General features: G+C 44.1%; 1 protein-coding gene across 3 annotated transcripts in view; it reads right to left on the bottom strand.

Moving 5' to 3' along the window:
- Positions 1-21,824, bottom strand: part of NCOA2 (nuclear receptor coactivator 2) — a 288,649-nt gene that overhangs the window by 9,717 nt on the left and 257,108 nt on the right. For all 3 annotated transcript variants that reach the window (XM_036109392.2, XM_036109399.2, XM_036109401.2), the window contains 7 exons: positions 20,560-20,689; positions 11,943-12,108; positions 8,401-8,679; positions 6,820-6,897; positions 4,718-4,952; positions 2,933-3,110; positions 2,029-2,227 (listed from right to left, as the gene is read on the bottom strand). In XM_036109392.2, the coding sequence (XP_035965285.1) occupies positions 2,029-2,227; positions 2,933-3,110; positions 4,718-4,952; positions 6,820-6,897; positions 8,401-8,679; positions 11,943-12,108; positions 20,560-20,689 (1,265 nt within the window). The remainder of the gene's footprint in view (positions 1-2,028; positions 2,228-2,932; positions 3,111-4,717; positions 4,953-6,819; positions 6,898-8,400; positions 8,680-11,942; positions 12,109-20,559; positions 20,690-21,824) is intronic.

The following is a 21,824-nucleotide window of genomic DNA, read 5'->3' as shown; positions in this document are numbered from 1 at the left end:
ACAGAGATAATACTAGAAACATTTTCATGCCTTAACATGTTCACCTTTTTGGCTGGTTCCAATGAGACCAATGACTCATATGTGGGACTTTAAAGTCATCTGAGAAGCTCCTAATATCTTTGTTACTCAGGCAAGTTATTGATTAGGAAGAGCAGGTCTGAGTACCCAACAGTGCTGAATTTTGGAAATCTTCTACAACCAAATGAACTATTCATTAGCAGTCATACAATTCTTTTACAAATTATGAAGTAAAGGTAATACTAATACTGTATAGGACTGATTTTGTCCGAAGAAACGCTACAGTTGTATTTTTTGGGCTTCCAAATTAATTCTGATATTCAAAAGGTTTAAATCTATGCACAAGTTTCTATGCAGACATGATCTGGATTATTAAAAATGCACTGATTTAGGGGCGCCTGGGTGGCTCAGTCGTTAAGCGTCTGCCTTCGGCTCAGGTCATGATCCCAGGGTCCTGGGATCGAGTCCCACATCGGGCTCCCTGCTCGGCGGGAAGCCTGCTTCTCCCTCTCCCATTCCCCCTGCTTGTGTTCCTGCTCTCGCTGTGTCTCTCTCTGTCAAATAAATAAATAAAATCTTAAAAAAAAATAAAAAAATAAAAAAAAAAAAATAAAAATGCACTGATTTACTTCCAGGTAGGCTGTGTAGGACCCATGCTAGACTAGACCATCTCAGCGGCCCTTGCTTTATACAGTTTCCCTAGGAAGAAAATCAGGAACCACTACTGGTTCCTTTTTGTACAAAATTCAAAATCAACACTATATTTTCTCCATTGGAAAGACAAAAGTCTATCTTTAATTATGTCTGTTTAATTTACCCAAATAAGCATCAATTCAACTACAAGAAGTGCAAATTATTACACACACAGAGCTTTCTTAAATGGCAAAGGGCTTTAAATTTTCTCATGCACTACTCTGCATTTTTATTAACATCTTCTTATAGAACAAAACACTGAGGCGCTGTAAAATTTAGTAAAATTTTTCACACAAATTGTGGTCTGCCAACATTAGCTTAAATAGACCTAATCAAACTCTGAATCTCTTACCATTCTCACAAATATGATCTAACTGAAATGTACAGTTCTGTCAGTGACTTATTAAGTCATTTAAACTTCCTATGCCTCGATTTCTCCATACATGAAATAAGACTCAGGGTCTTTGCCACATCTCTACTTTGCATGTACTACTGAGGTAGTAGAATGCCAAGCATTTTGTGCCCTTTAGAAATAAGGTCTTCTGGAAATACAATTTAAAAATTATTAACTGATATCTTTACCTGTGGATCAGCTACCACAGATTTTCAATCCCAGGCTGGCTACCCGAGATATCAATGCATTCAGTCTCTTTGCCACCAAGTGAAGCTGGTATGCTCTTAGGGATAGTAGAATCATCACAGTCTTAGTCAGAATTACAGTCTTAAGCAGAATTCTTTAAAAAATATTGACCAGAAAACCATGGCACTCACACCCCCAAGATGATAATTTGAATAGTTTTTGGATGATCGGTGTCAGTCTCCCTGCACAAGTGAAGTATCATTTAAAACTGAATGGATGGGGACAGGGCGGGGGGTGGGGTGGGGAATAAAGCTAATTGGATGGCAGGCAGTAAGTCTGGCCTTTGCGATTCATCTGGTTTTTCATTTAGAAGAAAATCGGTTCTTAAAGTATAAATCCAAAATAAAGCTATTTAAGAAGTACATTCACCATTCCATTTTTAGAGAGTCACTTTAGATATTGCTAAGTTCCTCAAGTAAGAAATCATTTAAGTGACAAAGTTAAGAAGTATTTTAAAAGATCCTTGAGTAGTCAAGAATCCTTTCATGTTTATTTCATCATTAACAAGTATATCTGTTAATTGCACTAACACAGGTGAAAGTAAGGTGAGAAAACACTCATCAAAATAAATGTGGGAGTTGATGGTAAATGTTAAGTACATGGAAAGATACACTGAACGCAGAAATAGACAAAAAGTTATGATCAGAAGACAATGGGCTGCTTCTCAGGGTGCTCACCTGCTCAGGACCCATGGAGGACAGCCCTGACGTAGGCACGGAGGTCACTGAGGTCATGCTGATCTGTCCTGTCATCTGGTTCATGTTGCTCATCCCACCTGTGTTGGTCGCCATGGATACATTGATGTTCATATTGTTATTGTACATGCTGGTGTTTGCTTGTTGCCCAAAGTGTGGTGGGGACTGTTGTGAAAACATGCTAGAACATAAGGAAAAGATGAAAATGTCAAGAGTTGTAGGGCAAATAGGCAGGCAGTTCTGACACTTGCTTCTCAGGCATTTACTTCATTTACTTCATAATGAATAAGTCTAGGCTGAAAGAACCCAGGGTGAGGCAGCCAGCAGGGGTGAAGTCAGAAATGGTAGGGGAAGTGCTCAATGAAGCTACAGGGGTGACCACGCTCCTCTCCTTTTCCTAAGGTCACCGGGAAGGTCTAGAGATATATTTTCCACTTCCATGTCTGCACCCACAGCTTTTCATTTGTTTGTTTTTATTACATGTACTGATAAAGGATGGCTTCTAGGGCACTGCCTTCCAGAGCAGTTTCTAGCTTAAATTGGTGGTGGTAGCTTCTGATGGGAGTTCCTTTTATTCCTACGGAAAAGATATGCTAAGCTTTTGTAAATTCTGATAACTTCTGCCCTAGGAAAACTTCCTTAATTAGTAGTTTGACATTGCTTGCTTGAGCAAAAAAGTTAAGAAAAAAACAGAAAACATGGGCACCTGGCTGGCTTAGTTGGTAGAACATGTGACTCTTGATCTCAGGGTTGTGAGTTTAAGCCCCTGTTGGACGTAGAGCTTACTTAGTTAAAAAAAAGGAAAAATACTGAAAAGAGATAGGTAGTCTATAGAAAGATTCCCTGGTGATCATTTATATCAAAACGACACAGAAACACGGCATACCTGTTTCCACCCATATTCCCCTGCGCCCACCCATTCATGTCAGAGGAGGCCTGGTAGGCTGGATTAGCCTGAGACTGCTGCATCATGGGGCTCTGGGTATGTGCCATTCTGGGCGACATCAGAGGGCTCTGGGGCGTTGTCGCCCCAGTAAAGCCTGGATCAGGTTGCTGACTTATTCCTTAAAAAATAAAACAGAAATCCAAAGGAGATTGTTAGTTTTATGGTAGAGACTAGGAAGAAAAAAAGAGAACATTCAAATTACATACACATAGAAAATTACTTTCAAATACCTGATCACGTGCTGGTTAATTATATACACCTTAAACAGATTCCAAACTGGGATAAGATGCACGAAGCAAAACATTTCCATATTTCGCTTCTCTACAGTAGTCACAAGGGTGCCTAAGAACCATGTTAACCACCATGACTAGAGATAGAGAAAACAGTGTTCCTTCCCCTTATCTCTCTTCAAATCAAGAATGAGTCAAACAGATATATTTCTCTTTTACCTGAAATAGTCTTTAAATTTTTATATACCACTACAATTGGATTGTTTAAACTTTAAATCAGATTAAAGTTCAGCTATATATAAAAAGTTAACACATTTGAATAATTTTTTATTGAATCAAGTCATTCTGTGATGAAATCAATGCATTTTTAAAAACTGCATCACGATTAGCTTGTTTCATCTCTATAAAGGGCTCTATGGCACTTCAGTGCTATCTAAGATGAGCAAGAATCAGAAAAAAAATTCAATGTAAGCTTCTTGTTCAGTTTAGAAGCAAATGGCATTTACGCTAAAAGAAGGAACTTTCAGAAGACTTTTCGAAGTCATCAAAAAGGACATAGAGAAAAGGAGCTTCGAAACAAAGGCAGCAACTCAGGAAATTTCAAGAAGGACAGTAAGGGAAGCGCGTTTCTGCCTAGATGTGTGCAAGTGCAGATTTAATGGATACTTAGACTAGCTGTGAAAGAAAGGTTTATGATCACATAGAAAAAGCTGCACAGTATCTGTTTTAAGAAATCGGAGACATAAATGTCAAAGCTCCACACAGACTTGATATTTATAGATAACTCTGGCAAAAGATCGGTAAAGTCATTTAGAATATTAACAACATAAGCACTCACTTTTATCAGTAATTCAACCATTAATTGAACATGACATGCACACAAATATTAATGTTTACGACATTACATGTCTGTCTCTTAAGACTGACATAAATAACAAATCAATATGAAGAAAACCAAGAGGCCTTCCACTGGCGTTTCTAGATAACACTTCTCAGGAATTACCTATTCATTAAAGATTTGGTATCATCTTTTTTTCAAAAATTATAGAATGTCGAATACTTGCATTTATACAGGTCTTTCAACATTTTGTATATATCTATTGATTTGTTTGAGTCAGACTCAGAGGTTTTCAAATATAAGTACACACATATGCACCTGTGTGTACAGATGTTGACAGAAACACGTGTATTCATACACACTCACACACACAACTGATGGACTGCACACACGCACACTTACTTCGGTCACTCTTAAAGTAAGACCTGCAACTCAGAGAAAAGGTGGTACCTGAGCTGAGAGACTGGAAGGTACTGTGCTGGACCTGGGGACTCCCGACAGGCCCCAGCTGTCCTCCCAGGTTACCTATCACTCCCTGGTTAGCCAGACTCATCTGGGAGCCATGCAAAGAGCTGTGAGAGAGGAGCTGAGACCCAAGACCGGGGGACACTGGGGAGAAAGGACTGGTGAAAGGTGGTGGGGATGGAAGCCCAGTACCGTAGTTCGGAGGAAACGGAAACTGTTGTGCATTTGCCTGGGGCATCCGGGGGTTGCTCAGAGTTGCTGGTAAGCTACCAGGAGCCACCATGCTCGAGGTCATATTCAACCCTTGTCCTCTCATCATCAATGTTCGCTGCTGAACTTGCTGTTGCTGATGCATTTGTCTCTGCCGAAGATGCTGGTTCAGGATTTCCCTCTGTCTTTGGGCCAGCATCTGTGCATTAATAGGTGCCTAAAATGGGGGTGAGGTAGGGAATACACAGAGGGAAACATTGGGGGAAGACACAGATTGAAAAACAAACTGTATATTAGAAACAGGACAAAATCATTTGGAAAATAAAATTACAGGGAAAGAACATTTTAGAGTTGAGCAATTGGTGGGTGAGGATGTGAGCTTCTAAATTCTAAGAGATGAAGATTTTTCTGAAACCTTGCAATGACTTACATGGGTAAGTTCAGTGTTAGTTCAATTAACTTGAAACTCACTGTGAGAGGCACGGTTAACTAAAGGACCTCACAATACCAGTCCTATCTGTAAGACGAATGTCATATAAACCTTAAAGATGGCAATCTGGAGTCTCATGCAAGGGACATTCAGGTCTAAAGGGAAACCAAATCATCGGCGCCAAAATGTGGCTTGAAGCCCATCGGAAAAGGCTGAACAGAGGCAGGAAGAAAGCAGGGAGGGTGTGTGTGTGTGGGGTGATAGGAACATACAGAACAGGCCAGGGCGGAACGAGGAGGAGGAAAGGAGGGATGGATGCAGGGAAGGGGTGCCAATGCTTGCTGCCAGCAAGAGGCATAAGGCTGTTTATGGGGTCCTAGCAATACACAGTCAATCCTCATTATTCATGGATTCCATATCGGTGAACTTATCTACTTGCTTGTAACCCCCAACTCAATATTCACAGCAATGCCCTTATTTATGGACAGGTGCAGAGAGGCAAAAAAAAAAAAAAAATTTTTTTTTTTTTTTAAAGATTTTATTTATTTGACAGAGAGAGACACAGCGAGAGAAGGAACACAAGCAGGGGGAGTGGGAGAGGGAGAGGCAGGCTGCCCGCTGAGCAGGGAGCCCGACGCGGGGCTCGATCCCAGGACCCCGGGATCATGACCCGAACCGAAGACAGACGCTTAACGACTGAGCCACCCAGGCGCCCCGAGAGGCAAAGAATTTGAGATGTCCAAGGTGCGTTCATTCCCACCTGAGGCTGAAACAAGGCAACACTCTGCCTTCTTGTCTCAGCCTCATACTGGAAAGAAGTGCCCTTTTTGTGGACTATTCAGTTCCATGCTTTTCACTCTGCTGTGCTCTTCCCTGGTGATTTTGCTGTTTACAATGGTTCCTAAGAGTAGCGCTAAAGTGCTGCCCTGTGTTCCTAAATGCAAGAGGCTGTGACGTGCCTTATGGGGAAGACACATGTTAGATGAGTTTCACTCAGGCAAGAGTCATAGCACTATAGTCTCTGAGTTCAAGGTAACAAATCAACAATATATATTACACAAGGTGTCTTCAAACCGAAACACACACGAAACATGGATATGGACTGATGGACTGATGACAATGTTGTCACCACAGGCTGGTAGCAACCAAACCCTTGATTTCTCCAGTTCACTAATTCAGTGTTTGCATTAACTTTACAGAACACAACAGAAGTAAATAATGAGAATCGACTGTAGCTGGCAGTGAAAATGGCAGTGTTTAGGAGGGAACTACAAAAGTGACAGGCTAGGGGCGCCTGGGTGGCACAGTTGGTTAAGCACCCGACTCTTGGTTTCAGCTCAGGTCACGATCTCAGGGTCGTGAGATCGAGCCCTGCGTTGGGCTCTGCACTCAGTGCAGAGTCTGCTTGAGTTTCTCTCTCCCTCTCCCTCTGCTCCTCCCCTCAGTGTGAATGCTAGCTTGCTTTCTCTCTGAAATAAATAAATCTGAAAAAAAAAAAAAAAAAAAAGTGACAGGCTAGATGGACATCTGAATGACCTAACAGATCCACGGTCGTATGGCCTTCTGAGTTACTTTGCACGGAATCTCAAGGAGGAAGGAATGACAGAGAAATTCAACAGATGCTGTGAAAGCTGATGGCTGGTCTGCTCCTTACCTGTGTTGGTACTCCAGGCCTCAGAGTCAAGTTCACATTTGAAACATTGCTGATTTGATTCATAAGTGGCTGGCGATTCTAAATGCATACACACAGAAGAATCAATACATTTCTTAAATAGAGTATATTTTAAATCACCTTTCTTGAGAAATCACCCTCCCCAACATAACCTCTGAATGCCATTAGATACTGAAACCACGTGCTTTACAGCTGAATTCCCTTAGAAAGCTAATTATCAGTAAGGTTTTACATTGCTTTTAACAGAGAAGGTATTTTGGACTGTTTACAGAAATCTGTCTAGGCTTGTTTCAATGAGAACACATTTTCTGGAGCTAACTAGGTATTCATAAGGCAGCACTGCTCTGCCACCATTCAGCTAAGACTGACTATTTCTGTCATAAGACAGGCCTAAGGATAGGAGCTACTGTTGTCCTGTGCGCTCACATTGGGTGAGAAACCACGTGAGGTCCTTGTACTCACATACACATTGCGCTACACCACACAACAGCCCCATTTTACAGACAGGAAAACGGAGGCTCGGAGAGCTCAAGGCTACACTGTTAATAAATAATAGGGCTGGACAACAGAAGGACAGCTACCCTGTGCTGGAGTGCAGCAGAGGAGGCACAAGGGCAATCAGTAAGGCAGAAAAGAGCAGGGGACGTAGGATGGCCCTGGAAGGGACGGGACGCCAGACGGTTGTGCCAGCACGTCAACCTGCCCCTGCCCACCACCTCCCCGGGCGCCCGCGCATCAAGCCCTCCCCAAGGACGCCAGACAGTTGTGCCAGCGCGTCAACCTGCCCCTGCCCACCACCTCCCCGGGCGCCCGCGCATCAAGCCCTCCCCAAGGACGCCAGACGGTTATGCCAGCGCGTCAACCTGCCCCTGCCCACCGCCTCCCCGGGCGCCCGCGCATCAAGCCCTCCCCAAGGACGCCAGACGGTTGTGCCAGCGCGTCAACCTGCCCCTGCCCACCGCCTCCCCGGGCGCCCGCGCATCAAGCCCTCCCCAAGGACGCCAGACGGTTGTGCCAGCGCGTCAACCTGCCCCTGCCCACCGCCTTCCCGGGCGCCCGCGCATCAAGCCCTCCCCAAGGACGCCAGACGGTTGTGCCAGCGCGTCAACCTGCCCCTGCCCACCGCCTCCCCGGGCGCCCGCGCATCAAGCCCTCCCCAAGGACGCCAGACGGTTATGCCAGCGCGTCAACCTGCCCCTGCCCACCACCTCCCCGGGCGCCCGCGCATCAAGCCCTCCCCAAGGACGCCAGACGGTTGTGCCAGCGCGTCAACCTGCCCCTGCCCACCACCTCCCCGGGCGCCCGCGCATCAAGCCCTCCCCAAGGACGCCAGACAGTTGTGCCAGCGCGTCAACCTGCCCCTACCCACCACCTCCCCGGGCGCCCGCGCATCAAGCCCTCCCCAAGGACGCCAGACGGTTGTGCCAGCGCGTCAACCTGCCCCTACCCACCACCTCCCTGGGCGCCCGCGCATCAAGCCCTCCCCAAGGACGCCAGATGGTTGTGCCAGCGCGTCAACCTGCCCCTGCCCACCGCCTCCCCGGGCGCCCGCGCAGAGCGTACCTGCTGTGCCTGCAGGCGGTGCTGCAGCTGGAGCCTCAGCTGATTCGGCTGGTTCTGCACCAGGCCCGTGGGCCTGAGGCCTGGCCGGGGCTGCATGCGCAGTGTGGCGTAGCCAGGCCGCTGGCCCATGCTATGAAAGCTGGGGTCTTGCATGGGAGGATAGCTACCCTGGGCCAGCTGTGCCTGGGACGCATACTGCTGCGGGAAAACAGCGGCCTTCTGCTCCAGCATGATGTTGGAGTCCTGACTTGAGAACTGTTCCGGATCTACTGCTTGGCTCTGAAGAGAAAGCCCCCAGGTGACAAACAAACACACAAACAAATAAAACCACTAAAAACAAGAGAGTAAATATAAGGTGATTTTCTCTCACTGTCATGTATTTGAAGCCTTTTACACTTACTACTCAAAGGAACTTAGCTCGACTCCACTTTTCTTCCTAGAGAATATCTTTGTTCAACACACGCACGTCTGTGAGGAGAGAAGCGGGGTCGGGCCTGACTCCCAGCAACACTTCTTCCAAGGGAGGGGAGAACGAGGCCATGATTACGGGACTCCTCCTCCTCACTCTGCCAAGCAGAGACTGACCCGGACTTTAAAATGCGGATGTCCCCTAGGATTGTTACCTTTTTTCGCTAATTTTTCATACCTGTAAAATCATTTTACTTAGACAATCACCTTGGTGCCTAGCTGCGATCAGCAGTGTTGGGGTACCTACCAACCTTTATTCCCATTTTGCAGCTAACAAAAACTGAGACCTGGAGATGTGAAGCAAGTTGCAGCAGGCCCATCTGGCTAGTTAAGTAGTGGGTTCCAATCCAGTTTGTGATTCAGCACCTGAGCTCTTCACCAGGGGGATACACTGCCGTTATGTCACTGTTTTCTGTGGCTGACAGAATTTCCTACAGTTTGCCACCGTCTTATTACCTACTAGACACATTTAATGTGTTTGTCGTTCTTGACTTCTTAAGGCTTCCTTATCTAACTGGGTCAGAATGAGGCAGATGTAGAAAATCCAGAACTAATGCAAGGGGGAGCACCTCAGACCCAGGTGGCCTCTAAATGTCTGTGTCTAAGATAAAGGCATACCTGGCTAATTCTCCTCCTTCTATTTCTAGGATGATTGCTCCAAACCTCTGGATATAAGGAGGGAAGGACCCAATAGCAAAAGCTCTTTTGCTTAGTCATGTCCTAGGCCTCACTCAGACCAGTCTATCCAGGTCAGAGCAGAGCCCAGGCATCGCCCAGGATCCTGGGCTCACTGTCAGCGAGGCCCTGAGGCCCACCTGTGAGAACTGGGCCCGCTGCCCTCTCCAGCGTAGTGTTAAAGATGTGGATGGAACCTACCCAGGGGAAACCATTCATTATTGAATTACTGCTCTGGCTACACCTACAAAACTATCTCCGAACTTTAAATATTTGCCCATCTTTAACAGAAAAGAAATTTAATTAAATAATTTCCATTTTTAAAGATTTTTAAAAATTTACTATTTATCAGAGAGAGAGAGGGAGAACATAAGAGGGGAAGCGGGAGAGGGAGAAGCAGACTCACGCTGAGCAGGGAGCCGGAGGTGGGACTCGATCCCAGGACCTCAGGATCCCGACCTGAGCTGAAGGCAGATGCTTAACCGACTAAGCCACCCAGGTGCCCCAATAATTTCCATTTTTATTTTTATTTTTTTAAAAGATTTTATTTATTTATTTGACACAGAGAGACATAGCGAGAGAGGGAACACAAGCAGGGGGAGTGGGAGAGGGAAGCAGCAGGCTCCCCGCAGAGCAGGGAGCCCGATGTGGGACTTGATCCCAGGACCCTGGGATCATGACCTGAGCCGAAGGTAGACGCTTAACGACTGAGCTGCCCAGGTGCCCTAATAATTTCCATTTTTAAAGAAAACACACAACTCTGATGTGTACAAATAAATCCATTTGTACTCTCCATTTCCCCCGACTCCACTGAATGTTTCTATAATTCAGTTTAATATGATGATACTATACTGATGATGGATGTGATAAGACAAAAGAGAAGACAACAAATAAAGAAAGGAGACTAAAAATATTAATGAGGAGATGACATTAGCTTTGATAAAAACAATGCTACAAGTCGCTCAGCAGTCCCAATAGCCACATTTTTAAATGTCACTTGGACAAAACTCGAGGATAACAATACTGAAGAGGCTGACTTCTAACTACCGCTGAAACAGAGCCAACCAGCCACACAGGAAACACTTTAAATTCCATGCTCCTTTCTCGATTTACTTCAGCTTATATCATGTAACCTTCTCAAGTCGTTTCTCTTTCTTTCCATTCTGCTGCTCTCGATATGAATTGACGAGTCTTCATTCACCCCGGCCCCCCCCCGACGTGTGCTGTACTGTGGGCAGGATGACAGTACTGTTCCTGTGCTTCGGACAAGCCCCCGATGACTCTGCATGGCCTCTGACAGACCCTCCCGACACGCCACATGTCCGAGAACTAGCCTGCACATGGGAAGGTCCTTTCCAACAGTAAGAAATAAAGAGGATTTGTTGTTGCTGAGAAAAGAGGAAGACGGTACCAAGACTGTGATCGTTTTTTTCTAAATGTGTGGCTGTTGTTACTCTTTACAAAGTAAACCAGGATGTCTGCTTCCCACAAATTTAGCTGGGTAGCCAGATACAGAAAATTCTACGTTATTGCATGAGACTATGTTAGGTTGTTTATTCTATTATTGCTGTAAAGTACTCTTTAAAGCAGAGAATTACTTTAACCAACTAATTATCAGAAGGAGGAGAGCTAAATAAGCACATTAAGACTGGTTAACTTCCTTATATTCCCATTTATGTTTAAATATCAACCCACACAAAGGTAAAAATGACTAATGAACTGCAGCTACTTCTAAAATGACTTCTGCTAACTTATGTGCAAAGTATTCTTTTAGCACAATACTTCCTATCACCAGCCCACAAATGTAAAGATTTAATAGGATGATCGGGGCACCTGGGTGGCTCAGTCATTAAGCGTCTGCCTTTGGCTCAGGTCATGATCCCAGGGTCCTGGGATCAAGCCCCGCATCGGGCTCCCTGCTCCGCGGGAAGCCTGCTTCTCCCTCTCCCACTCCCCCTGCTTGTGTTCCCTCTCTTTGTCAAATAAATAAATAAAATCTTAAAAAAAAAAAAAAGATTTAATAGGATGATCATGGATGCTGACTGGTTTTTTAGATGAAAGGGTTCTAGGCCATTGGGGCAGCAATGCTCCGTTCTTGACTTCCCTGTTCTCTGCTCCTCATGGGTCTCTCCCTGTCATTAGGTGAGCTGGCCCAGACTTTCTGCTTTTCAGCTCAGTAACCCAAATTATACGTAAAGCACATTTTTAGTGTTTTCCATTCTTGAGCAAAAGTTTATGTGGGGGGAACAAGGAGGGCAAGAACGAAAACAGAGCTAGCTTGTTATGAGATAAAGAAGTATTCTAAAAAGCAGACCGCAGATCATCTGTATGCAAAAGAAAATGGACAATTTCGTGCCCACGAGAGTGCTGGGCCCCCACCAGCCTCCCTCGGTGCGTACCTGGCTGACCAGTTCGGGTATTCCGAGAGCTCTGTCAATCTCCTCGAGGCCATCGAAATTCCGCAAGGCCAGATAGAGCTGGTCCAGGAGAGCTCCTTCATCACTTGGAGATTCTGCTGCAGGATGTGGACACAGCAAGTCATCTGGAGAGCTGCCAAATGGCTGCCTGTAAAGAGACAAACTTCATCTTGGGCCATGGAAAAGCTAGTAGATTAGAGAACATTTTTTTTTCTCTTAAAAGTTGATCAAAGTCAACCAGTTGATTTCCAGGGTCTTTGTAATAAAATACCGTACCAGCCAGACATAGAACAAAATGACAACTCGCAATAACAGACACACTTTATTCAGGGCCTAACACAGGCCAGACCCAAATCGAGGCATCGGATGTATAGTTTTTGTTATTGCCCCCGCTTTAAAGCTGGCAAAGCTAAATAAATGTATAGTCACCTTGTAATAAGAAAAATGCTTCTAAAAATAAGAGACATACAAGTAAAGCTGGCAAAGCTGAGGCTTAGGGAGGTAAAGCCATGTGTCGGAGATCACATGCACCGACACCGCAAAGCCGGATGCCAGCAGAGGCCCGTGTGGTTTCAGGGCCCGCCTGATGACTGTATTTCCACAAATTTACAGATTTCTCAGGTATCTATATATACACTTTGCCCTGAAGTAATCAAAGGATTTTTCTGAACTTTAGTAGGAAAGATAAATTGGAGCAGCCATGTTTCATACGAGGCTGTGATGACCCACCTGGGCGAGACTAGAGACCTATAAGCATAAAAGCTACATTAATTTTTTTGAATTCAGCTGTCGCTAGACTAACTTTGGCCAGACTAATAGGAAATTTCTTAGTCATGCATAAGCAGGCCTTGTAAACATTTCTTAAAGCCCTCAGGAAGTGTGGCTCTCAGCCTTTCTGAGTTAGACAGTCAAGAAAAGTAGATCATGAATGTACAAATTTTATTTGTTATTATATAAGATCATAGGTGATATAACCATAACACTAAATTCCAAACTCTATGGTATATAAAACTCCTATAATTTAAATCAACTGACAAGTTGGAGGGGTGTTTAAAAAGAGCTTCCAAGTTAGTTTAATATCAGAAGGGAAAAATGACACTTGTATTTTGCCAAAAGAGTCTAATTTGTACACTTAGAGTTACCATACGATGTTCTGGAGAAAAGACAAGTTTACGAGTAAGTAGCTTCATTCTTTTTTTTTTTTTTTAAAGATTTTATTTATTTATTTGACAGAGAGACACAGCGAGAGAGGGAACACAAGCAGGAGAGTGGGAGTGGGAGAGGGAGAAGCAGGCCTCCCGCGGAGCAGGGAGCCCGATGTGGGGCTCCATCCCAGGACCCTGGGATCATGACCTGAGCCGAAGGCAGACGCCCAATGACTGAGCCACCCAGGCGCCCCAAGTAGCTTCATTCTTAAGCAAGTGAGAATAGATTCATCAAAGGATGAAGTTCTATATCTAAATTTCATATGCCATGTTTTCTAAAGACAGCTTAATATACTGCTCTGGCCTAGAGTCCTGAAATGCTGACTACTAAAGCCAACAATTAATTTCAACGGCACCCGGGTGGCTCATTCGTTAAGCGTCTGCTTTCGGCTCAGGTCATGATCCCAGGGTCCTGGGATAGAGCCCCGCATCGGGCTCCCTGCTCCACAGGGAGCCTGCTTCTCCCTCTCCCACTCCCACTCTCCCTGCTTGTGTTCCCTCTCTCTCTCTCTCAAATAAATAAATAAAACCTTTAAAAAAAATGTCAAACAGTTTTAATACAGTGCATTAGAAAACAATTTATACCCTCCATTTATCCCCAGTAACTTGTAAAGAAAATCGCCCAACTAAGCGCACCCTCGGTGACACCTGCTGTCCCTGGCCCCAAGCCTGCATTCCCACCGCCTCGGAGCCACTGCAACCCGGCTGTGCGGCCACCACCACATGCCAAGCCGTGTGCGATGCAGCCAACCCGGTCCATTCAAAGGTTCCCACGTTGCTAAAGGCAACCACCACTCTTGGAGACTTGTGCTCCGCTGTGTTGGGGTTTTTTCTACACCTGCCTCTTCTCCCTATCATTGCCTTGCTTCTCAGTAAGACATCATTCCTGGAAACAGTTCCTCCTGCCCTTCCTGCTTCTCCAGCATCTGCACTCTCCCAGAATTAAGTTTCGAAACACAAGGGTGATCAGATCACTCTGCTGATGCTACACTTAGGGAGTGGGAGGAAGGAGATGTAGAAAAGCAGCAACAAGGAGGAGAAAAACCACAGAACCGCATGTCACAGAAGCAAGAGGAGGAGGAAATTCCCCAGAGGAGTGACCAACATTTGGATGCGGTTAAGTTTCGCGAAAAAAGAGTTCAAGTCAGGCAAGAGTGGATGTTGTCTATTTCCCAAATGGCTTATACCTGGGACCTCATTCCCCAAAGATGCTAGTTACATGAGGCATTAAAGGATTTTCTTTGTCTAGCTTTATTCCCTAATTTTCAACTTCTGTTTCTTCCTACACAAGCACACCCCTTCAATGATGACAGGCTAAGGTGAAATCTACTCTCTCTTTTTTAAAAGATTTATTTGACACAGAGAGAGAGAGAGAGAGCGTACATGTGCATAAGTTTGGGGGGGGAGCACGAAAGGGAGAAGCAGGCTCCCCGCTGACTCTGGGATCATGACCTGAGCCTGACTTGAGCCGTGAGCCGAAGGCAGACGCTTAATCAATTGAGCCACCCAGGTGCCCCTGAGATCTACTCTCTTAACTCTGGGAAGGCTGAGGGTTCTGCATGAACACAGACTCCCCAGTTTTGCATCAGACTGAAACCCAGTGTCAGAAGGGAAGGGAGGTATAGTCGCCCTTTGCAGGACAAAGCCACCCTAGGAAAGATACATCCAAATGCATAAAGGGAATAAAAACTAATGCAAATGCTTATTTGCATTTAAAACAATTTCCAGTATAGTAAAATAACCCATTTTTGCCCCATGCTTTTCTTAATTAAAAAAAACATCAAACCAATGCATGATACAGACTGAAAAGTCAAACAGTACCTCCAGGCCTTCTTACTTTGGTCAAGGCCCTTGTCGACTCATGCTGGGACTCTCAAGATGCTTTCCTGTTTATAGCCTCTCTCCAATTCTCCTTATACAGCGTTGTCAGGTTCATTTTCCCAAAACAAACTTTACTGAGCTGACTCAAAATTCTTATTTCAGCTCTCCCGGAAAATGTCTACATCTCTGGACAGGTGGTGGTGGTGGAATTTAAGGACACATATACTTTGGTAAAGCCGAACCTTTCCAAACTCAATGTCCACAACTTCCCTGTGAGCCCCAGCCACCCTGGGCAACTGATCTTTTTCCAGAAGATGCCTTGTACACCACTATAAGGCCAAGACTTGTCACTCCATGCTTCCCCATCTCTTTTCCACTTAAAATTGATACTGGTATTTATGTTAAAAACACCAACTTTGGACTGTACCCAGTGAGGAGATCTTAAATCTCCTTGTTGGGCCCAGTACTCGAAACTGCATAGGTTCAGTAAATTTCCAGCTGACGAAAATAAAAGGCTCCTGATCTAGCCAGGGTATCATACTTTATACTCAGAAAAATACACTGCGTTGTGGCTTGATATGATAAACCTGGGCATACCACGAATCTATCACTTCCCTTAGAGACATCATAATATGACCGGCTTATGGAAAAAACACCAATCCAGACTTTCAATCCCAACTTTATAAATGCCTACTTACTACCCTGCATTTTGGGCAATTACAAATACAGTTACAATCTAGACAGCATCTGACAGACATTACAATATTAAGATAAGGATGAAATTCAGAGGAATAAAGGAAAGAACACACACAGGCCACAGGCTGGCGCAAAATGATTAATAAACTAGCAAAAGATAATCCATCATCAACAGAAACCTTGTTTCCTGAAATCTACAGTTTTATTTATGAACTAGCAAAAGAGAAGGATGGTGATAAGAAGGGGAATAAGGTCAATTCTGAGCTCATTTTGAGAAACCATACCATTACTGTTACTTTTCATATCTTCAAAATTCCACAATAAAGTTAACAGCTACCACATGATAAGAAATAAACAAAAGCAACTTTACTTAGATGCATTTCAAACCAAAGAAAACCAAATTAACTCAGGAATTTTGAACTTAATGTGAAAGCAAGTTTTTCATGGAAGGCAGCTACTGTACTTCAAGACAAAGTCACTTTTATAAATCCAACAGAAATCTTCAAGAAATCATCCATAAATTTGGGGCTGTATTTTAAATATCTCCTTTACATACTACATCAAGGAAAATAAAATACAATGGAACTACAGAAAACGGAAATTCAGCTATAAATACATGAGTATGAGAATATGTTTGCGATTGAAGGGCTAACCTACAGTCTTTTTGAAATGTGTACATAAACTAATGCTGGGATCAGAACACATTACAAACCTACCCCTAAACAGGGAGGCAGTTAAACTACAAAATGTTAATGATGATACTGAGGAAGGGCATTTAAAAAAAAAAAAAAAAAGATGATAAAGCACTGCTTTTCTTTTCAAAAGAGTTGTGGTTAGAACCTTTGTTGTCCATCACTTCTGAATGCCTATGACAATAAGATCACCATCAAGTTGGTCACAACTTTCTTTCAAACTGAATTATTTAGAATAAGGGGGGGGGTGAGTGGCTGGAAAAACTGAAATAACTTTCAAAGGGATGAAAATGTTATGTTTTGTCCACACGGCGGTCATATGAAGAAACTGAACGAGCACAAGGGTAGAAGAGGGGCAGTGCCCAGCCCCAGAGACTTGCCCGCAAACCAGCGCGCTGTCGCCGAGACCCGGCTCCGCAGAAACTCTGCCATTCTTCCAGTTTTGTTTTAAGAGGCCTCAGCTATTTGGGCAACAGTGAGAATCCTAACTTTGGGCCTAGTATTCTCTAGGAACCGATCTTTGACATTTCATCCAAAACAATGATCAGGCACTGGATTTAATGACTGTACTACATTTTTATTACGTGCCAGTTTCCATGGAAACGGGTGGCTTTTTAACATATCAAATAAACACATTTAGAAAAAGCGTAACACTCACTGACACCATGAAATTAGACTCAACGAACTGGAAGAACCGAAGAAGTACGACTGCAGTGGTTGCTTGGGCGACGCTCGAACGCAAGCAGGCGCGCTGACCGTCCAGCGGGAGTGCCGCGGTCGCGTGCCGCTCTCGCTCGGTCGGTCCTTCTCCTGCCTCAGTTCTGCTCAGCGCGCGGTGGAGGGGCCAGAGATGCTGGGGCTCGTTAGAAATGCAGAGCCCTGGGTCCCACCCAGACCCACCTTTTAGTGAGACCCCAGGGGTGATTCAGAGGCACTGCAGGGTTTGAAAACACTAGTTTCGCCCCTAAGCGAGAGCAAGATAGCTGGTAAGCAACCAGCCCTCCTTCCTTATCTCCTTGAGACCGTTATTAAAGCACTCTCCCTAATTTTCTTCCAGTGACATAACTGGCCCCCGACTTTCCCCTCATATATCTTATTGCTGGGCTCATATTCACCTTTTGATATTTTTGTTTTTAAACTTTACTGAATCTTTTGAATCCTTTACTCTCCCTTAAGATACAGAAAGGAAGATGGGTACCATACCACAACTCCGAGCTGTGCAATGCTATGACAAAAGTCTTACGTCTTGGAGTAGGACTCACTCTGAAACCTGTATTTTTTTAAAAAGATTTATTTATTTGAGGGAGAGAGAGAGAAAACACGTGAGTGGGGGGAGGGGCAGAAGGAGGAGGGAGAGAGAGAATCCCAAGCAGACTCACTGCTGTGCCTGGAGCCCAATGCGGGGCTCGGGGCTCTGTCTCATGACCCTGAGAGATCATGACCTGAGCTGAAACCAAGAGTCAGACGCTCAACCGACTGAGCCACCCAGGTGCCCCTGAAACCTTTTAAAAAAAATTTATTTATTTATTTGAGAGAGAGAGAGAGAAAGAGAGTGCGCGCATGGGCACGAGAGAGCATGAGCGGGGGGAGGGGCAGAGGGAGAGGGAGAGGTAGAAGCAGACTCCGCGCTGAGCGGAGAATTGGAGCCCAATTCTATTCAGGGCTCTATCCCAGGACCCGGGCATCATGACCTGAGCCGAAGGCAGATGCTTAACCGACTGAGCCACCCAGGTGCCCTGAAACCTGTATTTTTAAAAAACAAATAAGAAACTCTGAAAATGTACTCTACTTTTATGAAATTTCAGAAACCCTGTTGACTTTCATCATCTGTGAATTTGATAAGAATATTACGTTATTTTAAACTAGAATAATCTCCAATCATTGAGCCTTCAACTCCAACTCTATATATGAACCTCAAGGCCAAACTGCTATAGTTTAAGTTTTCTAACAAGTTTGCTTCCTGGAAAACACCACAGGCATCCTTTAAGTTCCTACGGTACCTTCTGGCTTAGGCTTCTATCTCTCTGCATAGGGTCTCTTTGCCCACCCAACCAGTCACGTGGTACCATCACCTAGGGCTCAAGGTCACCTGAGCAACATCTGCTTTCAGTGTGCTACTAAAAACAATGAGATTATGCATAGAACCTAACTGTGATGTTGGCTCTGCAGGGAATAATGGAACTTCAAAGACGCAAGCACAGAACAAAACAAAGACCACCTATGAGCTAAAATTTGAGCATCCTGAGCCACTGGTGATAGGTGTGTTTTTATCCATAAAGCAGTAAGAGAGCTGGGGCTTTGGGCCAAAGTGAAACAAAAGGAGTTAACTTGAGGCTGCTGGACTGAACTAAGGGAACTTGGAGTAGACCCCCTCCTCTGGCAGAGAGTACTGCAAATTCGCTTTTAAGAAAAGTGTCCACAATGGCAACCCTAGATGTTTCACTGGCCAAGATGCACTTACGAACTTCCAATGCAAGATTACCAAAATACTCAGGGAAATACGCCTTCATGAGTGAGAGCCAATATTGGATTTAGACCTCCTAAGAAATTTAGATATTGGAATTATCAGATAAAGAAATTCAGAAAAGAATGATGAGCGTAATGCTTAAAGATATAAAGATGGAACCACAAGAATAAGCAAACAATGAGACTGTGAAAAGCAGACCAGGCAAATAAAATTTTTAGAAATGAAAAACATGATTGGACTAAACATAGCTGAAGAGATAATTAAGGAACTGGATAATAAATTATCCTGATGTAGTACTGAGAGATGAGGAGATAGGAAAATACATGGATTAAGAAAGTAGAACGTATTTCGGGGGGGGAGGGGCAGAGGGAGAGGCAGAGGGAGAGAGAGAATCTTAAGCAGGCTCCACGCCCAGTGCAGAGCCCAACATGGCGCTCGATCACACAACCCTGAGATCATGACCTGAGCTGAAATTAAGAGTTGGACGCTTATCTGACTGAGCCACCCCAGTGCCCCTGGAGGGTAGAATTTTTAAAAATCCAGTGTAGGGGGCGCCTGGTTGGCTCAGATGGTTAAGCATCTGCCTTCGGCTCAGGTCATGATCTCAGGGTCCTGGGATCAAGTCCCGCATCGGGCTTCCTGCTCCTTGGGAGCCTGCTTCTCCCTCTGCCTCTCTCTCTGTCTCTGTCTCTCATGAATAAATAAATAAAATCTTAAAAAAAAAAAAAAAAAAATCCAGTGTAGGCAGAGAAGGTGTAACATGTCTAACCAGAATTCCAGAAGGAAAGAATAGAGAAAATGGAGGGGGGCAGTATATAAAGAGATAATGGCTATAAATTTTCCAGAACTAATGAAAAAAACTCGCATCTACAGACTAAAAAAAGTACAGCATATACCAAATACCAAGCAGTATAAATAAATCCACACCCAGACACATTGTAGTAAAGGTACAATACAGAAAATACAAAGAGTATTTCAAAAGCAGCTAGAGAGAAAAGACCCACAAAGAAAAATTATTAGACTGCTAATCAGAACCAAAAAATCTCAATCAAACATGATCACATACCACTTCCTTTCTCAAAAAAATTTCAATGGCTTAATGAAAAAAGTCTGAATTCTTCAGAGTTTGGTATTTAAGACCTCCTATAAATCTATTACTGATCTCCTCTTCCTGCCAAATCTTCTCATATTGCCTTTACTATACTGTTTTAAGTGGTAAAATATATGTCAACAGAAAACCAGACAATTCTCTGTTACCGTAAACACAGGTTCCTTCTGTAACATCCAGGCTCTGACTATGCTGTTTTTACCTGCTGGACTGGCTTCCTGCCATCGCTGCCTCCTGAATTACACCTTTTCTTCAAGACTCTGAACCTTCTCCAATCACTCCAGTGGGACGATCTCTCCCAATCTGTTTTATTTCTCTTATAGCATTTATAGTAATATACTACCTTATATTACAGTTATTAATGTATATCTTATTTTCCAACTAAATTATAACGTTTTAAAGACATGCCTTAGGTCTAACCTGATTTTTGGATTTCTCCCTCCCCTATACCCCCTGTCCAATAACTGATGATATAGTCTGAACACATGAAAACTGGCCAGGACCAACTATTTAGGAGGAGAAGATTAACTTCTGGCAGAGGTCTAAAATAACTTAGAGAACTCATCATGAACCACTCTTCTCTGGAATTTCCTGGGTGCTCAGGACTCACCTGTTTTGGCTGGCAAAAGACGCCTGGTCTATAGGCAGGATGCTTTCAGGCCACGGGGCGGTCTGATTTGGAGGAGCTTGCTGTTGGCTATACTGAGGTCCCCCCATGTTCATCTCTAATTCAGATGGCCCTAAAAAGAAGACAAAAATCCAAAAACTTTACAACTTGTCATCAGGGAAGTGCCTATTTCCACTATGTGATACAAAGTGAAATACCTGGTTTACATAAAATGAAAAAGACGGATGCAATAATAATTAGGTAAAAATAGTAAGACTGAATTTTTGTTCTGAAATAGAAACAAAGGCAATAAATATCAAGGCTTATCACCCACTTCAGGCAATATATACAGTGGCAGCTCTAAACTTTTTGCAATGAAGACTTTTTATAGTCTCTTTTTTTGAGAGAGAGAGTAAGGGGGCGGGGTGGAGGGGCAGAGGGAGAGGGAGAGAATCTCAAGCAGATTCCCCACTGAGTACAGAGCCCACTGGGGGTGGGGTGGGTGGAGTGGGGGGCTCGATCTCATGACCCTGAGATCATGACCTGAGCCAAAATCAAGAGTCAGAGGCTTAACCGATGAGCCATCCAGGCACCCCAGCACCCTGACCTTTTAGTTTTGTTTATGTGGGTATACCTTATTGATACTTACTGTATGGGAGATTCACATTGGAAAGTAGAAAAAAACAATTATTCATTCATTTAAAATAATTACAATAAATCCGCTATGTGTTAACATAAACAAGCTTTTTTGTTTTTTTCTTTTAAAGATTTTATTTACTTATTTGACAGATAGAATGAGAGAGCAAAGCAGGAGGGAGTGGCAGAGGAAGAGAGAGAAGCAGACTCCCCGCGGAGCAGGGAGCCCGATGCGGGGCTCAATCCGAGGACCCTGGGATCACGACCTGAGCTGAAGGCAGACACTTAACCGACTGAGCCACCCAGGCTCCTCTAAACAAGTTTTTAAAATAAGAAATGAAAAAAACCCTTTTACTGGCATTGTTTTAGATTTTTGAAAATCACTTTAATGTCTGGATTGATAGAGGAGAGCCGGAGACGCCTATGTGCTCCCACATTCCACCTACGGTGATATCACACAGCATATAACTTCCAGAACTCGACTGTACACTTGTGAGAGGTGAGAGCGAAGAAGGCCAGGAGTGTCTCAGGATTATTATGGAAATAGTTTAGCCTTACAGACCCCCTGAAAGGGCATCAGGGTCCTGGACCATACTTCTGAGAAGTGCTAGATCACTTGTTCCTAAACTTTT

This window comes from Halichoerus grypus, chromosome 5, assembly GCF_964656455.1.
Source record: "Halichoerus grypus chromosome 5, mHalGry1.hap1.1, whole genome shotgun sequence".
Classification (NCBI taxonomy): Eukaryota; Metazoa; Chordata; class Mammalia; order Carnivora; family Phocidae; genus Halichoerus; species Halichoerus grypus.
This window is presented reverse-complemented; position numbering and strand designations above follow the sequence as displayed.